Source organism: Mauremys reevesii, linkage group 1 (genome assembly GCF_016161935.1).
Source record: "Mauremys reevesii isolate NIE-2019 linkage group 1, ASM1616193v1, whole genome shotgun sequence".
Classification (NCBI taxonomy): Eukaryota; Metazoa; Chordata; order Testudines; family Geoemydidae; genus Mauremys; species Mauremys reevesii.
The window spans coordinates 36,317,083-36,344,906 of record NC_052623.1 but is presented as its reverse complement, the minus strand read 5'-3'; the positions used below and the strand labels follow the sequence as shown (position 1 = coordinate 36,344,906).

At 41.1% G+C, this 27,824-nt stretch overlaps 1 protein-coding gene across 2 annotated transcripts in view; it reads right to left on the bottom strand.

The window, feature by feature from the left end:
• The window catches only part of CNTN5 (contactin 5), a 965,708-nt gene that overhangs the window by 225,497 nt on the left and 712,387 nt on the right, over positions 1–27,824 (bottom strand). For both annotated transcript variants that reach the window (XM_039485717.1, XM_039485709.1), the window contains one exon: positions 6,804–6,906. In XM_039485717.1, the coding sequence (XP_039341651.1) occupies positions 6,804–6,906 (103 nt within the window). The remainder of the gene's footprint in view (positions 1–6,803; positions 6,907–27,824) is intronic.

Here is a 27,824-nt window from a genome sequence, read left to right as displayed (position 1 = left end):
TACTTTTTAAACTTAATAAAATCACTTTTATTAATAAACCCAGAGTAAGTGATTAATACCTGGGGAGCAAACAGCCATGCAAATCTCTCTATCAATGCTATAGAGGGTGGACAATTGATGAATTTGCCCCGTATAAGTTTTATACAGAGTAAAACGGATTTATTTGGGGTTTGGAACTCACTGGGAACTGCGTGTCAGGGTGCTGGAGACAAGTAACCTGCTAAGCAGTTTTCAGTTAGGTCTGCAGCTTGGGGGCATGGTCCAGACCCTGGGTCTGTGTTGGAGCAGGCTAGTGTGTCTGGCTCAACAAGGCAGGGTTCTGGAGTCCCAAGCTGGCTTGGAAAATGGGCTCAGAGGTAATTTCAGCACATCATGTGACAGTGCCAAGGAGGTCTCTGTGACTGAACCCATCACACATCAATTATAAAAATATAGCAAAAATGTTATGGTAACTAGTGGATAAAATTGAAAATTTGGAAGATGTTGAACATTTTGTGTGTGAAAAGTTATGGATTTTTTTGTCTTTTAAGGCCATAGTTAGTCAGAAATACACTTTTCAAGAAGATAATTTTGATCAGCTATTTTGTAAAAAGCAGTGAAAGAACTGAAGAATTAAAATGGCATAACTATAGAAAGATCAGGAACCAGATGTATTTTCATTAACTGTGGAGGTAATCACAACACAAATGTGTCCTGTACAGGAGATGTGATGTCATGCATACAATAAATGTGATTTGTTTCACAAAAGTGAATCATTCTCAGCAGAAGTTGAAAAACCACACTAAAGCAAAATACATTCATTAACATGCAGCAGGTAGATGAAAACCTTTTTCCTGACTATTGTATCCATCTGTCATCTTAGACAGATTTTTAGCTCTTTAAGACAGGGACTGTCTTTGGTTCTGTTTGTACAGCACCTAGCACAGGGGTCGGCAACCTTTCAAAGAAGAAGAGCCTTTTTTTTGTTTTGTCTTTGTCCAAAATATTTTGAGATCCGCATCACATGCAAAGCTACTTATAGAGTTAGAATTTATAAACTAATAATAATTGAACACATTAAAGTTATTACTACTCACCAATACTTGTAATGCAACTTCTGCCACTATAATTTGAATATAAACCAGAGGGGGTTCTGAGCTGGGGCAGGAGGTTGGGGTGCAGGAGGGGGTGTGAAGTGCAGTCTCTGGCTGGGAGGCACTTATCACAGGCAGCTCCCGGCCCAAAGCGCAGCCTTCCAGTTCCGGAAGCGGCTGGCTGCTGACACATCTCTGCACGCCCCTGGTGGGGGGAGGCAGCTCTGTGCATTTTCCCCACCTCCAGCACTGTCCTCACAGCTCCCATTGGCCAGTTCCCAGCCAATGGGAGCTGTAAGGGTGGTGCTTGCAGGTGTGGACAGTGCAGGGAGACCTGCTGCCCCTCTCCCCCCAAAGAGCATGCAGAGAGGTGCCAACAGCAGCCAGCTGCTTCTGGGAGCAAACTGGGGCCAGAGCGCTGCTGGCCGGGAGCCGCCTATGGTAAGCACCTCCCAGCTAGAGCCTGCACCTCGCACCCCCTCAAAAAACAGCTGCCCGCAAGGGGTCAGCCAAAGAGCCGCAAGGGGGTGGCCAAAGAACTGCATGTGGCTCTGGAGCCGCAGGCTGCCGACCCCTGGTCTAGCACAATGGTGTCCTGGTCCATGATTAGAGCTTCTAGGTACAACACAATATAAATGATTAATAATAACAGGAAATGTTGAGTCATTTCTCTCTGATACCCATATAGGATAATTCCTCACCATAGGAAAGGCCACCAATAACTGGCATTGATAATCATGTCCCAGATCCCCATTGCAGTTTTCCCCTATTGACTGCTTGGCCCAGGGACTGAATCCTTTCCTGAGACCTTCTGTCAATCAAGCAATTAAGTCATTTGATTTTAGTTTGATCGACAAATTCCAACAGCCCTTAGTGACTGACAGTTCCAAATAAACACTATTAATAAATCATTACTCTGTAACTAAAGAGCAGGCTTTCCGGAGTACTTGCCAATTGCCTAGCACAGGAAATCTCTCAGGAATATTTGTCATTCTCACAGTTACAATGCAACAGAAGAGCAACCATTTGAGACAGCTAAGCTAAAGCATGAGGCAAAACAGGAACACACTGGTTTAGAGACTGGTAGTAACTAGTGTTCCTTTATTTGCACTAAGAATGCAAAAAAGCAGAAAAAAATTACGTACAGCCTCGGTTCCCTAATGAGCATTTGATGGCATGCAACAAGAAAAGATTTGTGAAAACTACCAGGAATAAGAGATAGGGGGAAATGAAAAGGAACAGAGAATGTGCTGGCTTTTTACCTCCCACCTCTGCCTACAGGTGTCAGATGAGGCCCTAAATATCATTCATATAATTATTACCGTTTCTGGTCGAAAGCAGTCTCAGCACAGCTGATCTGATTGTGTGCTAATGGCTGCGAAAGCACAATAAGGAATGTGCACAATAAAAACATCTGCCCCTTACAGTATTAGCAGATGGGGGTGACTTATTAGATAATCTTAAACTGCTTGAAAGTGCAGGGTTTTTGTTGTTGTTACAGGTTAACACCAAATGTCAACTTGGACATGGGGTAATTAAAGCATCTGCTGTCGGGATTATTTCTCCTTGTGTGGTTACCTGAACATCCCCTGACTTGTTTGAGAGAGGTTATTAAAGCTTGGGATTCAGAATGAAAGATATTCAGAGAAGCTTTTCTTCTTTGTCAGTGTCTATTGCAAGAGACTACACTTTGTATGCATCCTCTTTGCTGGGAAGATGACAATCGACTCAGAGATAGTCAGCAACTACATTTTGGTTCCAGCAAGAATTTTTCAAAAAATACATAATGGTTATTGTTTCTAAGGTAGTCAAGAAACTACAGGAATCTGGTTGCCAACTATTAGCACTGCAGAAACATAGTTAGTACTGCAGATGCAAGAATGCCTGGAGCCACCAAGTCTCTGGAGAGCAGCATTCTTCCTCATCTGTCTCAATGTTTCAGGAAATTTCATTAGAGTTGTTGCATCCCCCACTCCCTCACCCTCTTCCTTGAGGTCCATAGAGTAAAACACATAGCAAATTACTTACCCTGCATACTTCATCCCAAAGTATTTCCTCTTTAAACCATTGCTTTGACCTATACAAAGTGCTAAGTATTGTGATTAGTAACTATGCACAAATGTGACAAAGATACTGAAAAGAAAACAAAATGCAACACCTTGCTCTGAAATATGGGTATGAATGGAGATATTTCTAAACTGTGATAGAAGTGGAGCTGCTCTGAAATAATTCTGAAATTATCAGGATATTTACTGTATGAATATGTTGGTTTAGTAATAAGGAGATTGTCAGGGAAAAACATATGAGAAGGAGTACAATGTCTCAAGATAAACCACCCCTCGGTAAATACTTTAGGGTTATTAAGAGACAATGTTGGACATGAAAACACCCTTGTCATAGGTCTCACCCCCACTTAGAGCTGTTGGGTTCCAAAATGGGGACCTGCCTTGGTTTCCCTCTAAACTAAAATCCTAGTTTAGATCTGGTAAAAGCTGCCACCACCCAATCAGGTACGTGGATTGGGACACAGTCCTTCCCCAAAATCCTTGGGGATCCCAAGAGCCCCAAATCCATGGAGTTCTTACACCCAGGAGAAGTAACCCATTCCCCCCTGCTTCCTTCCCCCTCCCTTTTCCTAGGAGAGATACCGGAATCCAATTACAGAGGGATACCTCCCTCCTCCCCTTTCCCTGAAAATCCACCCAAGGAAAGACCAACCAAGTCCTTACTAGAAAATAATTTATTAAAGAATAAAAAAGAAAGTCACTGTCTCTGTAACCAAGATGGAACAATATACAGGTCTAAACTTATCAATCTCTGGAGAGAATCCCCCCTCCTTTCTTTCTCAGTAAAAGCAATAACAGTACAGAATTAAAGAAATTCTATAGCAAAACACAGAATTGCAAATACAGAAATAAAAGTATAAGAATACTAGTTCCTTGCTAATACTCACTAGCTTGAATAGAAGAATTTATTGCAGAAACCTGGGAGGACTTGATTAAGATGTCTGGACTCTCTTAATTCCCAAGAGAGACTCTCCAAGAAAACAAAGAACAGGGGAAAAAATCTTCCCTCCACAGGGATTTGAAAATATCTTGTCCCTCATTGGTCCTCTGGTCAGGTGTCCACAGGTACTGCTTGTAACCCTTTACAGGTAGACAAAAACCTTAACCCTTAACTAACTGTTTATGACAACCCTGGAACATGGGATCAAAAGGACACTGACAATTAAAAAGGGACTCTCTCAAGTGAGAGGGAGGCAGTTGTTGACAGAGACATACACTGGGGGCCTGAAGGAAATTAGGCCTGCCTAAGTGACCATCAGGGGATGGTCAGCCTTAGGTAAGGTAGACATGAGTAGATGGTTTGTTGTTTTTAAATCCTTTTTTGCTAATTGTTTTGTTTCTACTGTGGTAAATAAAATAATACTTTTGTTTTAGGAAGACTGTCTGGTCACTATGCATACCACTGATCACAGACTGCTGAAGGGAAGAGCCACAGATGCTGAACCCAAGAGGACTTGCTGGGTAAGCGTGGTTAATACACAGGGTCTAGTCCAAGAGTGGGAGAATTGAGGAATTCCACCCCAGGAGGGGGAAAAGCACACATGCCTGACACCTGAGGGGATGCACTTAGATAGACCACAAAGGGGACAGAGGTGCAGCTAGTACTGCAATCCAGACAAATATATTTCCCAAATTCTTCACAGATCAACATGTATATATGCCATGGTTTGGCTTGGATAACCCTATTATATATTCAAAATCTGAAAGATGTTGGTTTTCCTCAAAACTGTTAGTATAATTTCAATACCTCACTTCATCAAATATGTCCACTTAGGATTTAATGATTGTTATGCTGCCCAAGATGGCTGCTCAGAACTTTATAGAATCAGATGGGATAATACTTATACAGTAGAACCTCAGAGTTACAAACACCAGACTTACAAACTAACCAGTCAACCACACACCTCATATGGAACTGAAAGTATGTAATCAGGTAGCAGCCTAAACAAAAAAATTAAAAAACAAATGCAGTATAGTACTATGTTATTGTAAACTACTAGAAAAAAGGAAAAGTTAAAAATAAAAAGATTTGACAAGGTAAGGAAACTGTTTCTGTGCTTTTTTCATTTAAATTAAGATGGTTAAAAGGCAGCACTTTTCTTCTGCATAGTAAAGTTTCAAAGATGTATTAAGTCAATGTTCAACTGTAAACTTTTGAAAGAACAACCATGACATTTTGTTCAGAGTTACGAACATTTTGGAGTTGCAAAAAACCTCCATTCCCAAAATGTTTGTAACTCTGAGGTTCTACTGTATTCCAAAAGCTAAGGCTCTACTGCTTGAGTTCCAGGAGAATCTTGGTTTAGCTGTAGGAGTGTACAGTGTAGTATATTTAGCAGTCCTTTCATTATTGCTGAATTCTGGCCAGGATTAAAAGACACCCTATATGTGTAAATGATTTATGAATTAGAAAGCCAGAAAGGACAGTTGGCATTTAGCAGCCTGAATAAAGAATTATCTAGACATTCATTACAACTGAGAATTGTCTCTTCTGTGATGCTACATGGAGCAAAAAGGCTGTAACACACAGATAAGCAGTTCTGATTCCATTCAGAAGAAGCCAGTGGCGTACACCTGCATAAACATGAGCGTGCGCACACACACACTCAGTGAGATTATTACAGTGTGTAATTATCAAACATTTTGCCATATCTATCTATCTCTATCTGCGTTTGTCACTATATATAGAGAGAGAGAGAAAGAGAGAGAGAAACAGAAGATGCTTTCTCTGAGCCATGGACAGTGCTTTTCTGCTCTGTCTGATCATATACTATCCCAGCTTCGCTTAACTTTGGGCAAAAACTGCATTTCCTTTAATAACATTATGAACTTCATCCTGTATCATCAAAAAAGTACCCTGAGGTAATCTTATTCTTGATGAAAGGCGCTATACAACTGCAAAGTCTTATTATTTTTAAAAACTAAGTACCCTCGTTTCCTTATTAACCAGTCTATTGACCTGCATACAAAATTCTAGCCAAGGTGAGATATTAAATCCAGAACTTTGGCAGTGCTAGTGGGTCTGTTATAACTAAGATGACTGACGTCACCATGAATTAGAGATTTTACAGGGAAATAGATGATACTACCATTAGGATAGAGGATGCAAAAGTAATCCTGGGCTCATATATTATTATAATTACATATATTAGATTCTTAGGATATTTGGAACATTATTTTATTGTTTCTATTTAGAATCTATGTCCCAGGTTGGAACAGGTAACTACACAATAATCTTGTTTTCTTTTCAATTAAGAGATTTTACAGGGGAAAATCAACACAAGACAAAAAACCAATAACAAACACCACTGGAATTATATAGCCTGATATGTGCTAGCAAGCAGTAAAAAAGTAGCAGAGGAAAAATGTGTGGTAAATAGAAGAATACAGATGACAATTTTTTTCTTTTCTTTTAAAATAACTTTACCTTTTATGTCGAACCAGCACATTTTAAACCTGTATATATTATTGTCTGTAGGAATGGCTAGGTAGGGAATTCATAATTGGTTACTTAGTCAATTCCCACTTAGCTGTCTTATAAAAACTTGGTATATGCACCAAGGAGTTTCTGTGAAAATGAAACCCTGCAAAATAACTGAACCAAAAATTAGATGTCACATTTTAATAAACAATGGTGTCTAATTATGGAAGAATATGTACTTACTTGCCCAGCGCAAAGCACTCCATCTTAACGGTAGTTCCCTTAGCAGCTGTAACTGTGTAAGGAAAATGGACCTCAATTTTCGGCTCATATTCCCCCATCACACCTGGGAAATAAAGAATGGTCTTTAAAAATAAAATGAATGTCACTACTTCTTTCCAAACCTAGAGACTTTATTGTGAAAACCACTGTGGAGTGATTGTTAATAGCTGTACAGTGATAAAGCCTGTGGTGGGGGGAAATAGCTTACATTAGTTTGACTTGCTCTGCTCAAATCCTATTCGTCCCGTTTGATGGTATCTTCAGTGCTATTAAAACAGCAGCACTTTTAAAAGAAAAGATTTATTTCCTCAAATATGGGTTCAAATTATATTTCAAAAGATTGCCGTGTACAATCAATTCTAGAGGGTTGGGAAATTTTGTGTACAATAGCTTTGTCCATTTAATGATGCAGTGGTGTTTAGTATGGATAAATCAACGAAAAACTTAGCAAATATCCTCTTAGCAGTCAGACAATATAACACGTCCCTTTATATCAAGGCCATCCTGACATTTGTAAGAAGGCAGTCAAATGGTGTGAAAGCATGTGTCTCTCCCATCGAAAATAATGTACAACCTCACAAAGCTCTCCTAAAATTTCAGATGCATTGCTATCATTATTAATTTAAGTGCTGACAATGTGCTCAGTGCTGTTAAAGATGTACAGTAAAGACATTTTGGGTCCCTTAATAAACTAGATATTGAAATCAATGGAATTACTCCAGGTGTAACTGACAGCAGAATTTGACTTGCAAGAGGGAATTGAGAGAAGTTAAGGAATGGGAAATGAGCAGTAAATGGAGAAAGATTATGTAAGGTGTGGTGAGGAGTTTTAATTTGACAGAGACTGAGATTGCGATAGAGTGGCTGGCAAGGAGTATGACTTTAGCAGTAGTGGTTTGGTTAGACTACAGATGTGGGCGGGGGAGGGAGATAGCTGAGAAATAGGGAGGCTAAAGGGGAAAGTTACATTAACCATGTTAGGATTGCTCCAGGCATGGACAAGGTTCTTGATCATGAGGAAACTGAGGAAAAAGGGAATTTAGGTGATATCAAAGATGCAGCAGTAATTGGACTAAGGGGCTGGTCCAAAGGCCATGGAAAAATTCCCACTGAATTCAAGAGTGGGTATTAGGAACCAGTGGGAGGCAAAACAAGGAAACAAAGGAGGGATATTGAAGGAGGGAAAGAATGGGAGATATGAAGAGAAGAGAAAAGAAAAGAGCATGGAAGACAGAAGAGGGTATGTCTACACTACCCACCGGATCAGCAGGCAGCGATCAATGGATCATGTTTTGTTGCTACAATTGACTATTGTCCCTGCAGGCAGTGATTGATCCAGTGAGGGTCAATTTATCGCGTCTAGTCTAGACACAATAAATCGACCCCCAAGAGCTCTCCTGTACTCCACCGCCACAAGAGGCGCAAGCAGAGTCGACGGGGGAGCGGCAACAGTCAACTCACCGCAGTGAAGACATGATTTGACATGTGAAGACACTATGGTGTGTGGGTCTAAGTATGTCAACTTATTCACGTAGCTGAAGTTGTGTAACTTAGATCGATCCCCTTCTTCCTCCCCCCTGCCCCATAGACCAGGCCAGAAAGAGAGTGAATCTTGAAGAGGGGAGCGAGAGAAGAGAGGTTGAATGGCAAGAGGTTGTTGGAACAAACAACCAATTTGCAGAGAGAAAATAATGCCTAGAGTTCAAATGGTAAAAGCCCTTTACTGATGTCACTGTGATGTTACTTGTCAGAGGATGTAGGCCCAGGAGCTCCAGCTGGGTCATGTTCTGTTGCTGCAATTGATTATTGTCCCTGCAGCTCCCAGTGGCTGGCTCTATTTCTGGCAGGTCCTGCTTTGTGTCTCCCACATCCATGTGGTATGGAGTTAGGGTAGGGTGACCAGACAGCAAATGTGAAAAATCGGGGCGGAGGGTGGTGGGGTAATAGGAGCTTATATAAGAAAAAGACCCCAAAATCGGGACTGTCCCTATAAAATCGGGACATTTGATCACCCTAAGTTAGGGAGAAGTGCTGAGGCCTGTTATCCCTGCAATTTTTCTAACTGCCTTAGGAAATGTGCATTTAAATACATTTTGGGGACCTAGAGTTAGTTAGAATACTTGGAGACAGCTGATGTGAGAATCAAATAGCAATGAAAGTGGAACAGAAAGTATATATTCTATCTAACTGAAAAAAAGTCATACATTACTGGCATAAAATGTTTCTTGCATACACCACACCCGGATAACTTAATTCCATAATGTTGCTTTATGAATATCACTGGATTGCTTTACACTAAAATATACTTACATACAACTATACCACCCATATGATGTACTCTTTTCGAAATTCACAGACTAAATAGAGTTAAAGGGAAGTGTTATTTACTCCTTCACGTAACACAAGAACTAGGGGGTCACCCAATGAAATTAATAGGCAGAAGGTTTAAAACAAACATAAGGAAGTACTTCTTCACACAACGTAGAATCAACTTGTAGAATTCATTGTCAAGGGATGTTCTGAAGGCCAAATCTATAACTGTTTTCAAATGAGATTTAAATAAGTTAATGGGTATTAGCCTAGATGGTTGGGGATGCACCCCCATGATCTGGGTGTCCCTAAACATCTGACTGCCAAAAGCAAGGGGCTGGACAACAGAGGATGGATCACTTGATAAATGCCCTGCTCTGTTCATTCCCTCTGAAGCATCTGGCACTGGCCACCATCAGAAGACAGGATACTGTGATAGATGCAGCAAAGAATCCTGTGGCACCTTATAGACTAACAGACATTTTGCAGCATGAGCTTTCGTGGGTGAATTCACAGGATTCTTTGCTGCTTCTACAGAACCAGACTAACACGGCTACCCCTCTGATATGTGATAGATGGACCATTGGTCTGACCATTCTTGTGTTCTGATGTTCTTATGAGTCAGCTCAGTGCTTGAATCGGAAACTGCTAATAAACATTCAGGTACTGCAGTGATGCTGGTACATTCTTGTCTCTAAATAAATACCGAATCAATGTCCCAGCACAGGTTTATAGGCACTATGCATTTGTAGAGAGACTGTCTCTTGTGTCAGTGCAAAACCCAGGTCTTGACCCCTTGCAATCATAAAAAATTCAGTGATATTTTTGCAAAAGTATGAACATAATCCCAGTGTCCTGGCCAAATTCCAAGAGGGGCAATTAAAAGCCAACTAACTAAAATGTTCCTGAATGTGTGATTCTTCACTTTCTGTCCTAAGCCGATTTGTTGTTGTATGCTATTAAACAATTGTCTTGTTTCACCTCTGAAGTGGTTGCACTTTCAAAAGGAAAGAAATAATCATTGTCTCTCAATTTGTACAGTGCTTAGGAATCCTTTGGTTTGGAAGATACTATTGGTCAAATTCTGAGGCCCAAATTCAGCTTTTACTCACCCTTCACTCAAACAAACACCCATTAATTGGAACTGCCCTGTGTAAATGTAAGTATCAGGTATTTTGTGTTGACACATTCAGGTCATGTTCTAAGGAGATGCTGATCTGTCAATATTTTGTACCATGTCATGTTAATGTCAGCTATTGTAATGTAAACAATGGGTCATCCTTATTCCAGACACTCACTGTGAGATGTAAGCAGCAGTATTATACTATCCCTTGTCACTCCACCTGGTTAACACTGTTTGTGAGAGGAGATTGGAAAAAGAAAGGAAATTCTATTTCAAAAGGGTATTTTTCATTTTTATTATTTATGATCTTGGAATTCAGGGAGACTGCTAGATTTGTCTGCGTATCAAGGGCAAATTTATCAAGGCCTTGTTTTCCTGGGTTATAGTACAATTGCTCTGCATGACTGTGGTACCTCGCTCCAGCTTGTTTTTCTTTCCTATTTCTGTTCTGGTCACTATGATTCAGCAACAGCAATCTAGACAGGATTTGCATTTTCATCTCCAGTTTCATTTCATTTGTATCATAAATGTAGGAAGGTGATAAAATAAACCTGAATGTTTAACAAATATAGACTGCATCTATAATGTGTAAGTCAATCATTTTCAAACTTATAAGCATGCCTCTTTTTTTGGATATTTGTTTAAGTGCTTCCTAAGTCATCTACAGCTCTAGTTATCAAACCAGAAATGTAAATCTATACTGTATATGCAGCTTTGGTAGTGCAGGGGGTAGCCCTAAGGTTTAATCTGCTTGCTTGCATAGATATAACTTTTCTTATAAATTTGAGTATTTGATGTAATAGGTTTATAGATTTATATTAAAAATGAGTTTGGCTGAAATGCAAGAGACCTACAGGCCAAAACCTTGTATGTTAAGCTAAGGCAAAGTTAGCACATTTTGGGACCCTTTACCCAGAAAAGTAAAAATTGATAAAAAACCCACACAGATATCTAGAGACCTTTTACCTAAATCAATAGACAATGAAGGATGGCCAAGGGGTTTTTTCAAAGTTGTACCCACAGACTTAACAAGTACACCACAAATGCGTACATACCTGTCGTCCATACACACATACAGACTAGCCTATGGGGTAAGTGTACCCTAACATTTCTGTGGGGGAAGGATGAAATTTGGGCATAAGAGGAAGGATTTCCGATCAATGCCCTATAAAAAGGCGATTCATCTCGCCATTTTAGAGGCAATCTACCCATCTATCTACTCTTCATTGTCTCCATCTTCAACAATGTATCGATGCTACCCATCTAACGATGGCTACTAACTATTAATAGGCCATACTTTATTTCTTTTCAAACTTTAAGTTTTAAGGGGACTAGGCTAAGCTTGGTTTCCCTACGCTTTATTTCAGTTTAAGATTTATCGAGTTAAGTTAGAGAGTAAACAGCTTTAACAGCTCTGCATTAGTTTCCTCTGCTAGAGGTGTGAAGCCGAAACCGCCAGAGGCATGGTCCTGTATCTTCCAACACCAGGTTATTAAAACAAGAGTGTGACTATTAACCAAAGTTTGCAGCACATAATATTGTATTATCATACGTATCTCTTGAATAACAGTAGTACAATTGCAACTCTGTAATTCTAACTGTTTTACTATTTGCTTACGATTTCATTGATTTTAATAAAAGATCTTTATGACTATATCTGTCTCAGTGTAAGCTTCCTGTCATACCCCCAAAGGTCCTTTTATAAACTCTGTGAAGCCTGATTCAGGATGAACTTTTATCTTCTGATCAAACAAATTGGCGAGCCTAAAACCATACTAATTAATATCATCATAATAATTACTATTGTTAATTTATTAAAATTAATTAAATTAAATTAAGCAGATAAATCAGCATTACTAACACACCCCAAATCAGGCTACAAGGGCTCAAAAATTTTGTAGCACATGCAGTAAAAACATAGTATACAATTCTGAAATTAACAACCGAGAAACTGCAGAGAACACATGACCCAAATATTATGGTTCAGGAGCAAGATGCACCTATGATTCCTTCTGTCTCTTCATGAGCATTCTTTCCAAATAACAGGACTCTGTCTGCACTTTTCCCAGAGTGGAAATCCACGGTTCATTCCATGTTAGACTGGATCACCAGGCTACAACACCTCATGTCACCAATCATATATCCCTCAGCTGGCCCAACTGGATTTAAGTCCAGTTATAGAATACTCTCTGGGAGCTTGTGACCAATATGAAATGCAGTTGCTCAGCACAGCTTCTTCAGAAATAGATATGATGCAGTCAAAGAAATTAAACATGCAGAGAGATACAGTTAAAACAGTCAAAACCTAACTCATTCTAAACTTAGCTTTCCCTTTTTCTTTTAGTTTAAGCAGGCCTTTGCTTATTCCAGTCCCCTCTTTTTAGGTCTGAGGATCAATATTCATCTCTCCTGACATCCTCTGTGCCTCATAGAGTTTCTCCGCTGTCTGCTTGTCAAGCTGCTTTTATCAGAACCAAAGCTCATTGTTTCAGTGTCCCACCAGGATCTTCCCCCAGGGCCCTTGCCAGGCAGAGTTGAGTGAAAATGAAACTTCAAAAGGAATGAAACCTGTAGTGTCATGTCCAGCAGTGCCAACAGGACCACCTGCTTTCCAGGCCTAAGCGCAGCCAGTCACAGCAGGAATTAACTCGTTGTTAGTCACATAACCAGTAACACAATAACAATCAAATAAACATAGGCACATAATATGTATAAAGGTTCAACTTGTTTCCCCGTTTGTAACACTGAGATAAGATGCCTCCACATTTGCTAAACAGAGTATTTCTTAACCACAGATAAGTGCATTTAAGAAACAACGAAGCCAAGAAAATCAAATTTAAGCTCGGCATTTCCCACTTAATAAAGAAGAAGGATGGGTTCAGTGGCTAGGGCACTAGCCTGAGACTCAGGAGACCTGGATTAAATTCCCTGCTCCGTCACAAACTTCCTGTGCTTTCTTGGGCAAGTCCCTTAGGCTAGGATCTATGAAGGGACTTAGGTGTTGCAATGCTGAGAGCCACGGTGCCTAACTTTTAGGCACACAGAAAATCACAGGAAGACCACTGTGATCCACAAAGCCAAGTTAGGTGCCTAGCTGCGTTCCCTCCAAGGTGCGCACCAATGCAGCCGCACAAGTGGGCATCAAGGGCCGTGCACCTAATTAATGGAGCCACACAGGCAGGGAGCCACAGGTGTGCCTGGGCCCTGGCGAGGACGTGTAAGGTGAGGTGGGGGGAATAGGGTGTGGGTGGGGGCGGTGAGGTGGAGGAGGGTTGGGAGCTTGGGGCATACAGGGCTGCGGTGGCTGGGGAGAGATGCCTCTTTCCCAGGTCCAGGGCTGCAGCAGGGAGAGATGCGCCTACGCAGCTCCGGGGCTGCAGAGGGGAGAGACAGCTGGGGGGAGGCCTCGCTCCCTGCCGAAGCCCTGGGACTGGGGGTGCCCATTCAAATCCCCAAACCTATCCCTCCCAAACTCCTTGCTTCAGGGTTTGTGAAGAGCCCATAGAGGTCAGTGTAGATGACAGAATCATTCCTCTGTGTGACCACAGCTCTCAATAATGTCACTGTGCCACCACAGTGGTCTTCAGTGTGACCCCTTTTCTCTCCTGGGCTGTCTCAGCTTTGTTATGGTTATAACTTTAAATATAGATAGATATTATATCTAGGTTTTTTGTTTCTACTGGTGGCGCACATCCACAAATTATCTCGATATGGTGCTTTACATAACAAAATTCATTCTGCACATGGATGGAAAAAATTAGAGGGAACATTGGTGCCTAGGCTCACTAGGCAGTGAGTCGCTTAAGCTAGCCAGTGGGAGATGCTGAAGAGTGTGCTAAGCCCTGACACCCCACACTTCCCTCAACTCCCATGACAGGTGCTTAAGTTCAGGTGGCTGGGAATCACGTAGCTCTACTTGCCAATTCATGAATGGACACCTGGAGTCAGACAGCTTAGGCGCTTAAGGCATTCTGAGTAAGAATGAGTTAGGCCCCTGCCTTGCTCCACACAAGAGGAGGGAAAAGGGAAGGGGAGAGGCGTAGTGGCAGCAGCTGCTGCAGCAGGTTTACATGGCAACAATGTAGCCATGGTGGCATGTGGAATGGACTTCCATTGAATAGTCCCTTGAACATCATCTTCCTTCAACAAGAATCAGTATGGGAGGATGTAGGCTTTTTAAATCCCTCAAAATTGCATCTACCAATCTCATTCATGGTCATCTCCATGCGCTACTTCCTTCAACCTAAGCTGCATGAACCTTATAAGAGCATAAAAACAAAAGAACTGCCTTACTAGAGCAGACGAATGGTCCATCTAGCCCAATATCCTGCCTCTGACAGTGACAAATACCAGATGCTTTAGAGGGAATGAACAGAACAGGGCAATTTCAAATGATCCATCCCCTGTCATCCAGTCCCAGCTTCTGGTAGTCAAAGGATCCAGAGCATGAGGTTGCATCCCTGACCATGTTGACTAATAGCTATTGATGGACCTATACGCCATTCACTTATCTAATTCTTTTTTAACCCAGTTATACTTTTGGCCTTCACAACATCCCCTGGGTAAAAAGTTCCACAGACTGACTGTGCATTATGTGAAGAAGTACTTCCTTTTGTTTGTTTTAAACCTCCTGCCTATTAATTTCATTGGGCAACACCTAGTTCTTGTGTTATGTAATGGGGAAAATAACACTCCCTTATTCACTTTCTCTGTAACATTCATGATTTTATAGACCTCTATCATATCCCCCCTTAGTCATCTCTTTTCTAAGATGAACAATCCCAATCTTTTTAATCTCTCCTCATATGGAAACTGTTCCAAACCTCTAATCATTTTTGTTGCCCTTCTCTGTACCTTTTCCAATTCTTATATATCTTTTTTGAGATGGGGTGACCAGAACTCCATGCAGTATTCAAGGTGTGGGCACACTATGGATTCATATAGTGGCATTATGATATTTTCTGTTTTATTATCTATCCCTTTCCTAATGGTTCCTAATATTCTCTTAACTTTTTTGACTGTCACTACACATTGAGCATATGTTTTCTGAGAATTTTCCATGATGACTCCAAGGGTACGTCTTCACTACCGGCCGTATCGGCGGGTAGCAATTGATTCCTCGGGGATCGATACATCGCGTCTCATCTGGATGTGATATATCGATCCCCGAACGCGCTCCTGTCGACTCTGGAACTCCACCAACGCGAATGGCGGTAGCGGAGTCGACATGGGGAGCCGCGGACATCGATCCCGCGCCGTGAGGACAGTAAGTAATTCGATCTAAGGTACTTCGACTTCAGCTACGCTATTCACGTAGCTGAAGTTGCGTATCTTAGATCGATCCCCCCGCCTAGTGTAGACCAGCCCCAAGATCTCTTTCTTGAATGGCAACAGTTAAATTAGACCCTATCATTTTGTATGTATGTATGGGATTTTTTTTCCAATGTGCATTACTTTGCACTTACTAGCATTGAATTTTATTTGCCATTTTGTCACCCGTTCACCCAGTTTAGTGAAATCCCTTTTTAATTCTTCATTTAACTACCTTAAGGGATTTTGTATTGTCTGCAAATTTTGCCTCCTCACTGTTCACCCTGTTTCCAGATCATTTATGAATATGTTGAGCAGCACGGATCCCAGTATAGAGCCTAGTGGGGGAATTCTAATAGATTGGTGAGGCATGATTTCTCTTTACAAAAGCCATGTTGACTTTTCCAAAATATATAATGTTGATCTATGTGTCTGATAATTTTCTTCTTTACTATAGTTTTAACCAATTTGCCTGGTACTGAAGTTAGCCTTACTGGTCTATAAGTGCCAGGATCACCTCTGGAGCTTTATATATATATAGAGAGAGAGAGACAGAGAGAGAGAGAGAGAGAGAGTGTTATATTAGCTACCCTCCAGTCATCTGGTACAGAAGCTTATTTAAGATAGAGGACACATATCACAGTATATAGTTCTGGAATTTCATATTTGAATTCCTTCAGCACTCTTGGGTGAATACCATCTGGTCCTGGTGACTTACTACTGTTTAATTAATCAATTTGTTCCCAAAACTCCTCTATTGACATTCAATCTGGGAAAGTTGCTCAGATTGGTTACCTAAAAACAATGGCTCAGGTATGGGGATCTCCTCCATGTTCTCTTCAGTCAAGGTAATTCATTTAACTTTCTCCACAACTACACTGTATTCCTTGAATGCTCCTTCAGAATCTCAGTCATACAGTGGACCCAGTGACTGCTTGCTGACCAGGATGGTGACAGTGACTTCTGTAAAAGCATGCCTTCTTCTGCACATTGGACACAATCCCACCTTTGCAGAAGTTTTGTTCTCAATTGGTGCATGACTGCAACTTGCCAGGATCATCTAAGTATCTTCTCATTGGTAACAAAACCAAACCAATGGATGTTAAGACTATGCTGTAACTTTTGACACTGAAAACTGTTCAGTTTCCTCTTCTAAGCTGTTTTTACAGGCCATGTTTCTGCTCCATATGACCAGAGCATTCACAAAAATGCTCACACCAACACATAAATTGTGCGTCAGTATCCTGGCAGTATTTTCCATCTTTGTCCTTAACTGGAAGAAGCTGAGAGAATGGACATTCAATTAGGACCTTTAAAGTCTCAAATACACATTTCTGGTCATCTTGCTCAGAGGCTTCCTCAATACACTGTGCCATAAAATTCCACCATTGCTTATGATCATTCCTCTTATGACAGGCCCTCTTGACTGCTTGTTCAAGACATTTCTTTTCTTCTATTGCCCATTTCCTTCTCTATTAGTGCATCAATTTAGCTCTGTGCCTCTTTTTTTCTCTCCCATAATTTGATGGTATCATCTGCAATCCAACATTGCTTTTTCATTCTCCTTTATCCCAGTTGTTCTCTGGCAATCTCTCTGAAGGAAGAGAATCTTGAATAGGCATATAGAGGGTATTTTATTTTTGTATTTGGCAATGGTGCCACTGTTGCTGCAATACTGGTGTCCACAGTTCAAGGAGGATATAGATAAGGCTATGATTTTGTCACGGAGGTTGCAGAAGTTATGGAATCCGTGACTTCCAAAGACCTCTGTGACTTCAGCCCCAGCAGCTAGGAGCTGCCGGGTCCCGCCGCCTCCTGCAGTGGTAGGGAGCTGCGAGGTACCCCTGCCACCTGAGGCAGCGAACCCCCAAGCTCTGAGTCACCTCAGGCATTGGGGGTTCCCTGCAGTTTTCAGCCACCGTGGGCAGGGGGGTATTCTGCATATCCCTGTCACCATGGACAGCAGGGGGATCCCTGCAGCTTCCTGGCCGCAGCAGTGGCAGGGGGATCCCCGCAGCTCCCTGGCTTCTGTGGTGAGCAGGGGGACTCCCGCAGCCCCTGGCTGCCGTGGGGAGGGGAAATTTCTCAGCTCTCCTCCATGACAGTGGCAGGAGGACCCCCATGTGACACTACACCCCATATTCTTCATAGAAATATGGTTATGATATGAATATGGCATGACTAAGATACTTTATGCAAGATGGCTCATGTAAGATATCATTGGAAAGGTTATGGTTTACTGAATATGATTATCCAGTTTATATGCATGTATCATTTCTGTATCTGAAGCTAGGAATATTAACCATGTATCTATATTTCAAATGTGCTACTTTAGGTAACACCCACAACTAGCCCTTCAGGTACAACAATGAAAAAGTCAGACAGGGCTGCTGGCCCATCAGCAGAGACAACAAGACTGTGAAGATACTAATCTCTCTCCTTCCTGAGAGGTGTCCTCATAGCTCTGACACTACCAGGTCAGGTGGTCCTGTAACCTGATACAAAATACCACCTTGGACACTGCCGGTACTTCTCCACTGTAGGGGCATGGGGATCAAGCAAAGGATTCCTGCGTTGGGTAAATCCTTTTTAAGGGCTGGGGAGGGGGTTGATAGGGACTCTCCTCCATTGCCTACCCAAGAAGAAGGACTGCTGAAAGAACCTGAAGGGACAAAGGAATTAACCTGAAGGGAAAGTCAGGGGTGAGTCAAGACTGAAACAGGGATTCAGTCTGTAAGAAGAAATAACTGGAACTCTGAGCTACAGAAACTCTGCATCCTGCCTAATTCAACATGTAGGGTGAGAAATTACATTTTGTAACATGTTTCTTTAGTGAATCAAGTTTGCATGTTTTGTTTTTTATTTGCTTAGTAATCGGCTTTGTTCTGTTTGCTATCTCTTATAATCACTTAAAATCTGCCTTTTATAGTTAATAAATGTGTTTTGTTTATTATTGAACCCAGTTTGTGCAATTTCTAACTGGGTAAGGGGCAAGACGTTGTGCATCTCTCTCTTCACATTGAGGGAGAGGGCGAATTTTGGTGAGTTTGCGCTGTGCAGATTTTTCTATACAGTGCGAGACAATATACCTTTGGGCCTGCACTCCAAGGGAGCTGGGCCCCTGAGTGCTGGGGCAAATCCCTTAAAATGAGTCTTCCCAGAGCTGATCTCAGTGTCTGTGTCTTTCTGCAGCTGGGTGTGGCCCTGCCTATGTGTGTGCTAGAGGAGGCTTTAGAGTCTGGCTCAGCAAGAGAGGTTAAAGGGGGCCCAGGCTGGTAGAACAGGTGGGCTCAGTAGTAGTATCTCAGTACATCAGGTGGCACCTTGAAAGGCGGAAACCGAGGTGGCAGGGGGACCCCTGCCGCTCCCTGACACCACGTGGGAGGGGTAGGGGAAACACCTCAGCCCCTGGCCACTGCAGTGGGAGCGGGGGTAGGGGGAACCTGCATGTCCCTATCGTGGGTGGAGGGGGCTCCTGGAGTTCTAATCTCAAATGGGTAGTGGGAGGCCCCGGGGTTCCCAGTCACCCTGCAGCTGCTCAGCCCCTTCCCATTTTATCATGGATATTTTTAGTAAAAGTCAGGGACAGGTCATGGGCTTCCATGAATTTTTCTTTATTGCCTGGGACCTGTCCATGACTTTTATTACTCATATTATGACAATATGTTACCCTTAGATAGAAGTGAAGGAGGTTAAAAAAAGAACCATGAGAATGATTAAAGAATAAGAGAACATGCCTTATAGTGAAAGAGTCAAGGAGCTCAATTTATTTATCTGAAAAAGAAGGTTAAGGGGTGACTTGAACACAGCCTGTAAGTACCTACTTGACGAACAAATATTTGATAATAGGCTCTTCAGTCTAGCAGACAAAGATATAACAAGATCCAATGGCTGGAAGTTAAAGCTACACAAAGGCAGACTGGAAATAAGGTGTAAAATTTGTACAGAGAGGGCAAATAATCATTGGAGCAATTTATCAAGAGTCATGGTGGATTCTACACCACTAGCTCTTTTAAAATCAAGATTGGGTATTTTTTGTTAAAAGATATGCTCTAGTTATTTTGGGGGAGTTCTATAGCCAGTGTGATACAGGTCAGACTCAATGATCATAGTTAGGGCCCTACCAAATTCAGGGCAATGAAAAATGAGTCATGGACCATGACATCTGGTCTTCCCCCATGAAATCTGGTCTTTTGTGTGCTTTTACCCTATGCTATACAGATTTCAAGGGGGAGACCAGTGTTTCTCAAATTGGGGGACCTGACCCAAAAGGGAATTGCAGGGGGGTCACAAGGGTATTTTAGGGAGGTCGTAGTATTGCCACCCTTACTTCTGCGCTGCCTTCAGAGCTCAGTGGCTGAAGAGTGGTGGCTGTTGGCCGGGCACCCAGCTCTGAGGACAGCGCCCCACCAGCAGCAGTGCAGAAGTAAAGGTGGCAATACCAAAACCATGGTAGGGCCCTAATCATAGTGATCCTTTCTAGCCTTAAAATCTATGAATCTTACTCAAACTGAAGTTTATTATTTCATCTAGACCTGCACAGACAGTAGAACCTGATGTATGTAGGGTTCTCAGATGCCTCAGGGAGGAGATATTTAAAATGTTTAGATAGATACAGTCCTTCTACAGTAAATAATATACAGTTTGTGCTTTAAAACTGACCTCCAGTTCCAATTTACCTGAAACTTACACGTAACTATTTGATGCATTTAAAAAAATGTTCTGCCGTCAGGTACAAAAACTGTTGAAATAGCTGCAATATACAGAGTGAAATTTTTCACTAATTGATTAGGATAGAAATTAGGATTGCTCTAACATTCACTGTTATCTAATTAAACTGGAAAGAGCTTTCTAAATAGGAAGTACTTTTCTGTTGGAATGCCTCATATCGCTGTGAAAGTACAAATACACAGTCATTTCCTTAATAATAAAGATCAAGCTAACACAAGCTTTCCCCCCACCCATTAGCTAGAGCTATTGAAATGCCTATTATTTCACAGCCCAAAGCAACAAAGTGTCCCTGTTATAAAACTTGCAATAGTTCTAACCCTAAGCAAAATCCCTGCTGTTCACAATCAGATTATTCCATTATGCTGACAAAATCATGGAACTGACAAAACATCATGTCACACTGCAAAGAAAGCTGTCACATAGGTACGTATAGAAAGGGCTAAGATTCTGAACAGACCTGGAAGGTAAAACACAGTTTTATAAATACAGTCAAACTAGTGAATTTGCAATCATCTACTTTACAATCATAATAATAATACTTCACATTACTCAGCTCCTTTAATTATACATTAATTAAACCTCCCAACAACTCCATAAGTAGGACAATATTATTATTAAATTCTTATTTTACACATATATAGAAGCACAGAGAAGTTAAAGCCCAATTTAAGGCCATTTTTATAAAGTAGGAAGTTAGCTGCCTAACTTTAGGCACCCACATTTAGAAAGTTTGGCTTAAGGGCAAGTCAATGGGAGAGGGCTCAAATATACAGATATTTTGGACATGAAGCATCTCCAGGATCCTCTGCAGACTCCAGAATAGGCATTATCTTTTTTTTTCCCCAGAATTTTTTCTTTACACTTTTAAAGTATAAGAAATATAGAGATTGAAATTGGAGTTTTGAATCTTGATCCACCACATCCTTCAGTATGCATTTAATTTTCGGTATGTGACTTATCCCAATTATTTCTATGGGTCTACTAACATGCTTGAATTTAAGCATATGTTTCTGAGCTTTGCTGGATGAAGACCCTGGAGAGGTAAGGGAGAAAATCTGGATGGATGCAGGAGATAAATAACCAGAGACCAAGGGATATGTGCACAGAATGGTCCCTTTCAGTGTTTTTTTCATAATATTGTTATAACATCTGCTGACAAAGAAGCCATCATACTCAGAATGGGAAATCATATATTTATTAGGATTACCTTTATCTCTGTAGGAAAAAAAAAAGGCTTTCCAGCAGCATGAACAAATCTGCTTGATAGTTTTTAATAATGTGTCTTTATCTTGTAATTTTGCTTCTCGTTTTCTGTGCCATATGATTTTGGCTATTTAAATGATGTATGTAAATGCTAGAATCATTCTCTTTTTTAATACACCATATTTAAGTCTGAATTCCTGTCACAAGCATGTTTCTCAGGAAAGATGTAATCTATTCCTGATTACCTGATTAGCTAAAGATGACAGAACACCACAGTACCGGTAAAAAAGAAACACCATGTCTCATTGAAAGAAAAACTGGGACGATCATACGCTCAGGATGCAACCTGCAATGCTTAAAGCTTCAGGCTTTATCAGACTTGGCATTATGCCTCAAACACAATCCCATATCCAGACATTCCTAAAATTTGAAATAAATCAGATTTGAGCCAAACCATACTGGGCCCTTTTCAAAAATATTTATAAATCCTTATTCCCAATCTCTTGATATAATCAATAAGATATACACTCCTTTGACATGCAAGAATGTTAAATCAAAGCCCAAAACAAGGGATTCAATTTCAACAATACTCAGCGCAGCACAATATGAGACTGTCTCTTTATGTACAATTACAGGTTACTGAATAGATGGATTTTTTTTAATAAGGGTTGTGGTGGTGCATTTTAAAAAGTGATTTACCTAATGGAGACAGTTAAGCTATGATTTTTAAAATCAGGTTGTTACTTAATTTTCAAGAGAAATGTTTGAAGATGGAGCCACATTACTGAACTCAGAAAAATACAGAAAAGCAATATCAATTTCACATTTTACTCCATATTACAGATGGAGAAATTGAGGTCGAAAGGGTAAAGGGAAATCATTATCTAAAAAATCACCAACACCAAAAACAATGTACCAACTAGTTGCATATAATCTAATGAATATCACTTAATTTGATTTGTTTTAGTGTGTTTATTTTGTGCTTTTGACAATACTTTGTGTGGGGTCAGTTTAGCTGTGTCCCTTGTGTAGGGAAAAATTATTTAAATCCACACCAGAAAAAAATGAGATAGGTGCAGGTGTAGACTCTGAAACAATTTAATATGAGCTAGATTTCAAGTTGAGTGGTTCCCGGCAAAACAATGGTCAACTCAGTGGTCAATAGGTCAAGTAAAGCTTGCAAAAGCAGCAGAATTTCAGGGCTTTCTTAATTGAATGAAAAAAGTTCAATGTAAACTCAATTAATGCTGGAATAGTGTCCACTTCTGGCATTCACAGATCAAGAAAGATGTTGATAAATTGGAGAGGGTCCAGAGAAGAGCAAAAAGAATTAGAACATAAGAACATAAAAACATAAGAATGGCCGTACTGGGTCAGACCAAAGGTCCATCTAGCCTGGTATCCTGTCTACCAATGGCAGGTGCCCCAGAAGGAGTGAACCTAACAGGTAATGATCAAGTGATCTCTCTCCTGCCATCCATCTCCACCCTCTGACACCATTCCTTACCCATCCTGGTTAATAGCCATTTATGGACTTAGCCACCATGAATTTATCCAGTTCTCTTTTAAACGCTGTTATAGTCCTAGCCTTCACAACCTCTTCAGGCAAGGAGTTCCACAAGTTGACTGTGCGCTGTGTGAAGAAGAACTTCCTTTTATTTGTTTTAAACCTGCTGCCCATTAATTTCATTTGGTGACCCCTAGTTGTTGTACCATGGGAATAAGTACATAACTTTTCCTTATCCACTTTCTCAACATCACTCATGATTTTATATACCTCTATCATATCCCCCCTTAGTCTCCTCTTTTCCAAGCTGCAAAGTCGTAGCCTCTTTTAATCTCTCCTCATATGGGACCCATTCCAAACCCCTAATCATTTTAATTGCCCTTCTCTGAACCTTTTCTAGTGCCAGTATATCTTTTTTTGAGATGAGGAGACCACATCTGTATGTAGTGTTCAAGATGTGGGCGTACCATCAATTTCTATAAGGGCAATACTATATTCTCCTTCTTATTCTCTATCCCCTTTTTAATGATTCCTAACATCCTGTTTGCTTTTTTGACCACCTCTGTACACTGCGTGGACATCTTCAGAGAACTATCTATGATGACTCCAAGATCTTTTTCCTGATTCGTTGTAGCTAAATTACGCCCCCCCCCATCATATTGTACATATAGTTGGGGTTATTTTTTCCAATGTGCATTACTTTACATTTATCTGCATTAAATTTCATTTGCCATTTTGTTGCCCAATCACTTAGTTTTGTGAGATCTTTTTGAAGTTCTTTGGTCTTAACTATCTTGAGCAGTTTAGTATCATCTGTAAACTTTGTCACCTCACTGTTTACCCCTTTCTCCAGATCATTTATGAATAAGTTGAATAGGATTGGTTCTAGGACTGACCATTGTCTTTGAAATTGTACAGTATCTTCTGGAATATTGAGATAAAATGAGAAGCAACTTGTGTCTCTTCTTTACAGTAATAATTAAAACAAAAAGGAAAGACCAAAGTGAAAACATGTGAATTTGAAATGACTGCATTATGCTATCACTTATCAAAGGTTTTATGCTCCCTGGGTTTCCATTTTCTAGTTTTGAGGTTATTTTCTGATGTTTTTACCATTCAAGATACTTTACTGCTCCCAATCAGTCTCTGAATCTGCAAAGATACACTTTAACAACCCCTCTTTACTATTTGTAAACACATTTTAAATAACTCGTCAAAGTTTCTAAAGCATTATAAAGGCAGTTAATGAAATGATGCATGATCCTTTCCCTGCTAAAACTTTTTTATCTCCTCAGATAGAATTTTAAAGTGTTTTTATAAGCCAGCTTGAAGTGAAATTGAATTGTATGAAATGACTGATTGTCAAGGACATCTGAACAAATGAGGTGTTCATTTTATTCAGAACCCATTCAAGGATTTCTTGATATTTTTATTTAATTTGCTTCATATCAAGGGGCTAAGTTTCCCTTTGAGACACATCACTAAAGAAATAAAAGATTAATAAAAGCCAAGTAAGTTCCTACATTCTTGCAGAGTTTGACATAAAGCCTTAATATTATTCTGCTTCCTCTTCATAGATAAATGCACAGAAACGTTATGATGGGAGTGTTCTTCTCATAAGCTGCCCAGTCCCTTTGGTACTGCCTATAAATTGAAAACCCAGAACAATTAGTGTAGGAAACTACACGAGGCAAGCGGAAAAAAAAAAAAAAGGATATCTAAAACAAATCCAGCCTACATAACTCTTCTCAATAAGTTCCAGATAAATGTGCTGACTACGGAAGTGGACTAACCCTGGTTTATCACAGAACTAAATAACTGGCTGGCTTGCCAGGCATCAGACCTCAGAAAGCTGTGCACTTTTGGGGCCTCAGTAAACACTTGACAAGGCTGAAATGAATCATTTCCTTATGGGAACCCATAGGCATGATAAGCTGCATGCCATGTTCAGAGCCACAGTGCCACACTTAGCTACATAAAGATGAGGAAATATTTAGATACATGGACATTTGTTTTATTGTTACCTTTAATTTCTTCTTTGCTTGCTATATTTATTCTTCAGCCCTATCCTTCTCCCTAATGAGCAACATTTTGCAGGGGCAACATTGTTCTGTATTATTGAGTGACAGTGTTACTTTACCTCAAGTTCTGTCACCATCATTCCCTTAAAGTAATATTTGTCAATAGGTCAAAAGAGAATATAATCTAAAGCCATTTAGGCCTAAAAGAACATGAACTATTCTATGAACGAACAGCTTTAATGATAATCTTGGGGCTAATTCATGGGGGAAAAGTCTTGCAAAAGGTCAGAGTTCTGTGACACTATTTATATGGCTGCATTGTATGGAAACCTGACAATAAAGGAAAGTATGACATTCCTCAGATATGGAGATGTGGTAGCCCACTAGCAAACATTACCTGAAAATTCCTGCAAGATATGTTTGCAGAAATTGCAGAGTATGCTGGAAACATCTGTTACAATTAGAACTGGCTGGAAAACTGTTTTCCCATCCTGTGAAAATTATCAAGATTTCCAAAATTTTCCTGTGCTGAATCAGGATGAACCTGAGTCCTTTCAAAGTATTTTGTGAAAAATGACGCACAGAGAGAAACCACAGAATAGTCAATGTCACTGCTGTGTCTGATTCACAGGGACTTAAATTCAGTTTCCCATGTTGTAGATAAGCATCCTAACCACTGGGCTACTAACTATTTTAACATAAGAGGGTCTCTCTCAATCTCTCCTTTTGGAGTTGTTCCACTTTATATGGCTAATTAAATATTCATTGGAGCAGGGACACAAGCCTGGGTCTCCCATTTGAGTGACCTTATCACTGGGCTACAGAATCAGTCTCCTTCTCTCTGGTGCTCCCTCTCTCTCATTCCTGTGAGAAGTTGGGAGAGGTTGGACAACTCAACATTTTGCTGATGTAAATGACTGCCCTGCACCTTTAAGTGGGGTGGTTGTGGTGTTTGGCTAACTGGCTGAGTGAAGGGAACAGTGCTGTATGGCTGTTGGGGGGAAGGGAGGGAGATGAAAGCTGCTGCAAAAAGGGGTCAGTGTGGTTGCTGACTCTTCCCCTGGGAATACAGGGGATAAAGGGGGCAGCTCTGCACCTGAAGCCTCCCTTTTTACACAAACCAAAGTTGGGTGGTCAGGTACTGGTGGCCCCACGGTGGATTCTCGTCATCCCATCACAGTTTAGATGCTCAGGGATCTCGTGCAGATCCTTATGTCATAGTGGACAGGAGGTGGACTTGTTCAGGGCAGCATTCTTGATAGCAATTTTTGTTGCTTTCATAATCAGTGAGCTAGTGCCTGGAGCCAGTAGGGATTTTACGGGAAGGGCTTTGGAACTGTGTGAATATAGAATGGCGTGAGCATTCAGTGAAGGTCGAAGATGGATCAAGTAGGTTGGGGTGAATCTGTTATCCTTTGGGAGGATGGTGAGCCGGGGATCTGCCCTGTTCAGACTTTGAAGGCCTACAGAGTGATACGGCCAAAGGGGTTATGCACGATGACGGGAGTCCCCTCACAGCATATCAATTTATTACAGTGTTGAGATGGGGGCTGATGAGGTTGGAGGTGGCCAGCCATGAATTTGGTCCCACTCATTCAGAATCAGAGCAGCATTAATTTATTGTAATCTCATTACAGATATTGGACGACTGGCCATGCAGACGGTGGTGTGGATCTGCAGGTACAGTATTGTCTTTTGGGTGCATAGGCACTCGTCCAGGTTGCCCGAGGGTTTGCAGCTGGGCTTTGGTGGTAAAGCAGTACTCAGTTGGCCAAGGAGGGGCATGCTATGGGAAAAATTAATACTGCTGCTGTATGCTGTGCGGGCCTGTCAGCAACCACCAGATATAATTGTGGTGCACTTTGGGGTAAACGATTTGGAAATGCTAAAAGGGGTGGAACTAATACTCAGAGCATGGAGGGACTCGGGGCTAATCCATTAACTTTTTCCAGAAGTTAACATTGTTTGGTCAGACATGCTTCAGCACAGGGTCTTGTGCGGACATGGTGGACAAGACAAGGAGGTATGTGAGCAGGGAGGTGGCCAAATTCCATGGGATCATGGGGGCAGTAATTTCACATCCTGGTATAATATAGGGGCAGCAGAGTTGTTTCGGGAGGATGGGGTTCACCTGTCTGACTTAGGTGCTGTCATGTTTTTTAACTGATATAAAAGGAGATTAGGAGATGTCTGGGAACGCGACTGGGTGTGGGGAGGAGGAGGCCAAGCTAATTGCTGGCGCCTCCTTGTGGCGGATTTCCAGCTCAGGTATTCACTAGGAAAGGTATTCAGTGACCAGATAAATGGCTTGGAAAAGGACTTAAAAAGAAGGTGTTCATTAAAGCAACAAATCGGGAGCAGTTGGGGACTCCTTTGATTGGTATGGCAGGGAGCCAACCCCTCAATCTTATAGCCCAGCTTAACCCTCCTAGGAGTGGAGGTTGGATGGTAAGGACCTGGCAATGGAGTTGCTGGAGGGATCTGGATGGAAAAAGAGGGGGAGCTAGTAAAAGCCCCCCCCCGCCGGATAATTATGGAATAAACATCGAGTACCTGCACTGTACACTGTTATCTGCCAGGTAGTCCCAGACATCTAATAATAAAGTTGCGGCCTGATTAAACCCATGTCAAATGTCTCCTGTCCTTCTTTTGGCACAGCTAGACAAAATGTTTTGTCAGAAAATTCCTAACCAGCTCTAAGTACAATAAATGGACTCTGCACGGAGACACCTGCACTACCAGGCAGGAATTTCTGGCAATTTTTTAGCTCAGTCCAT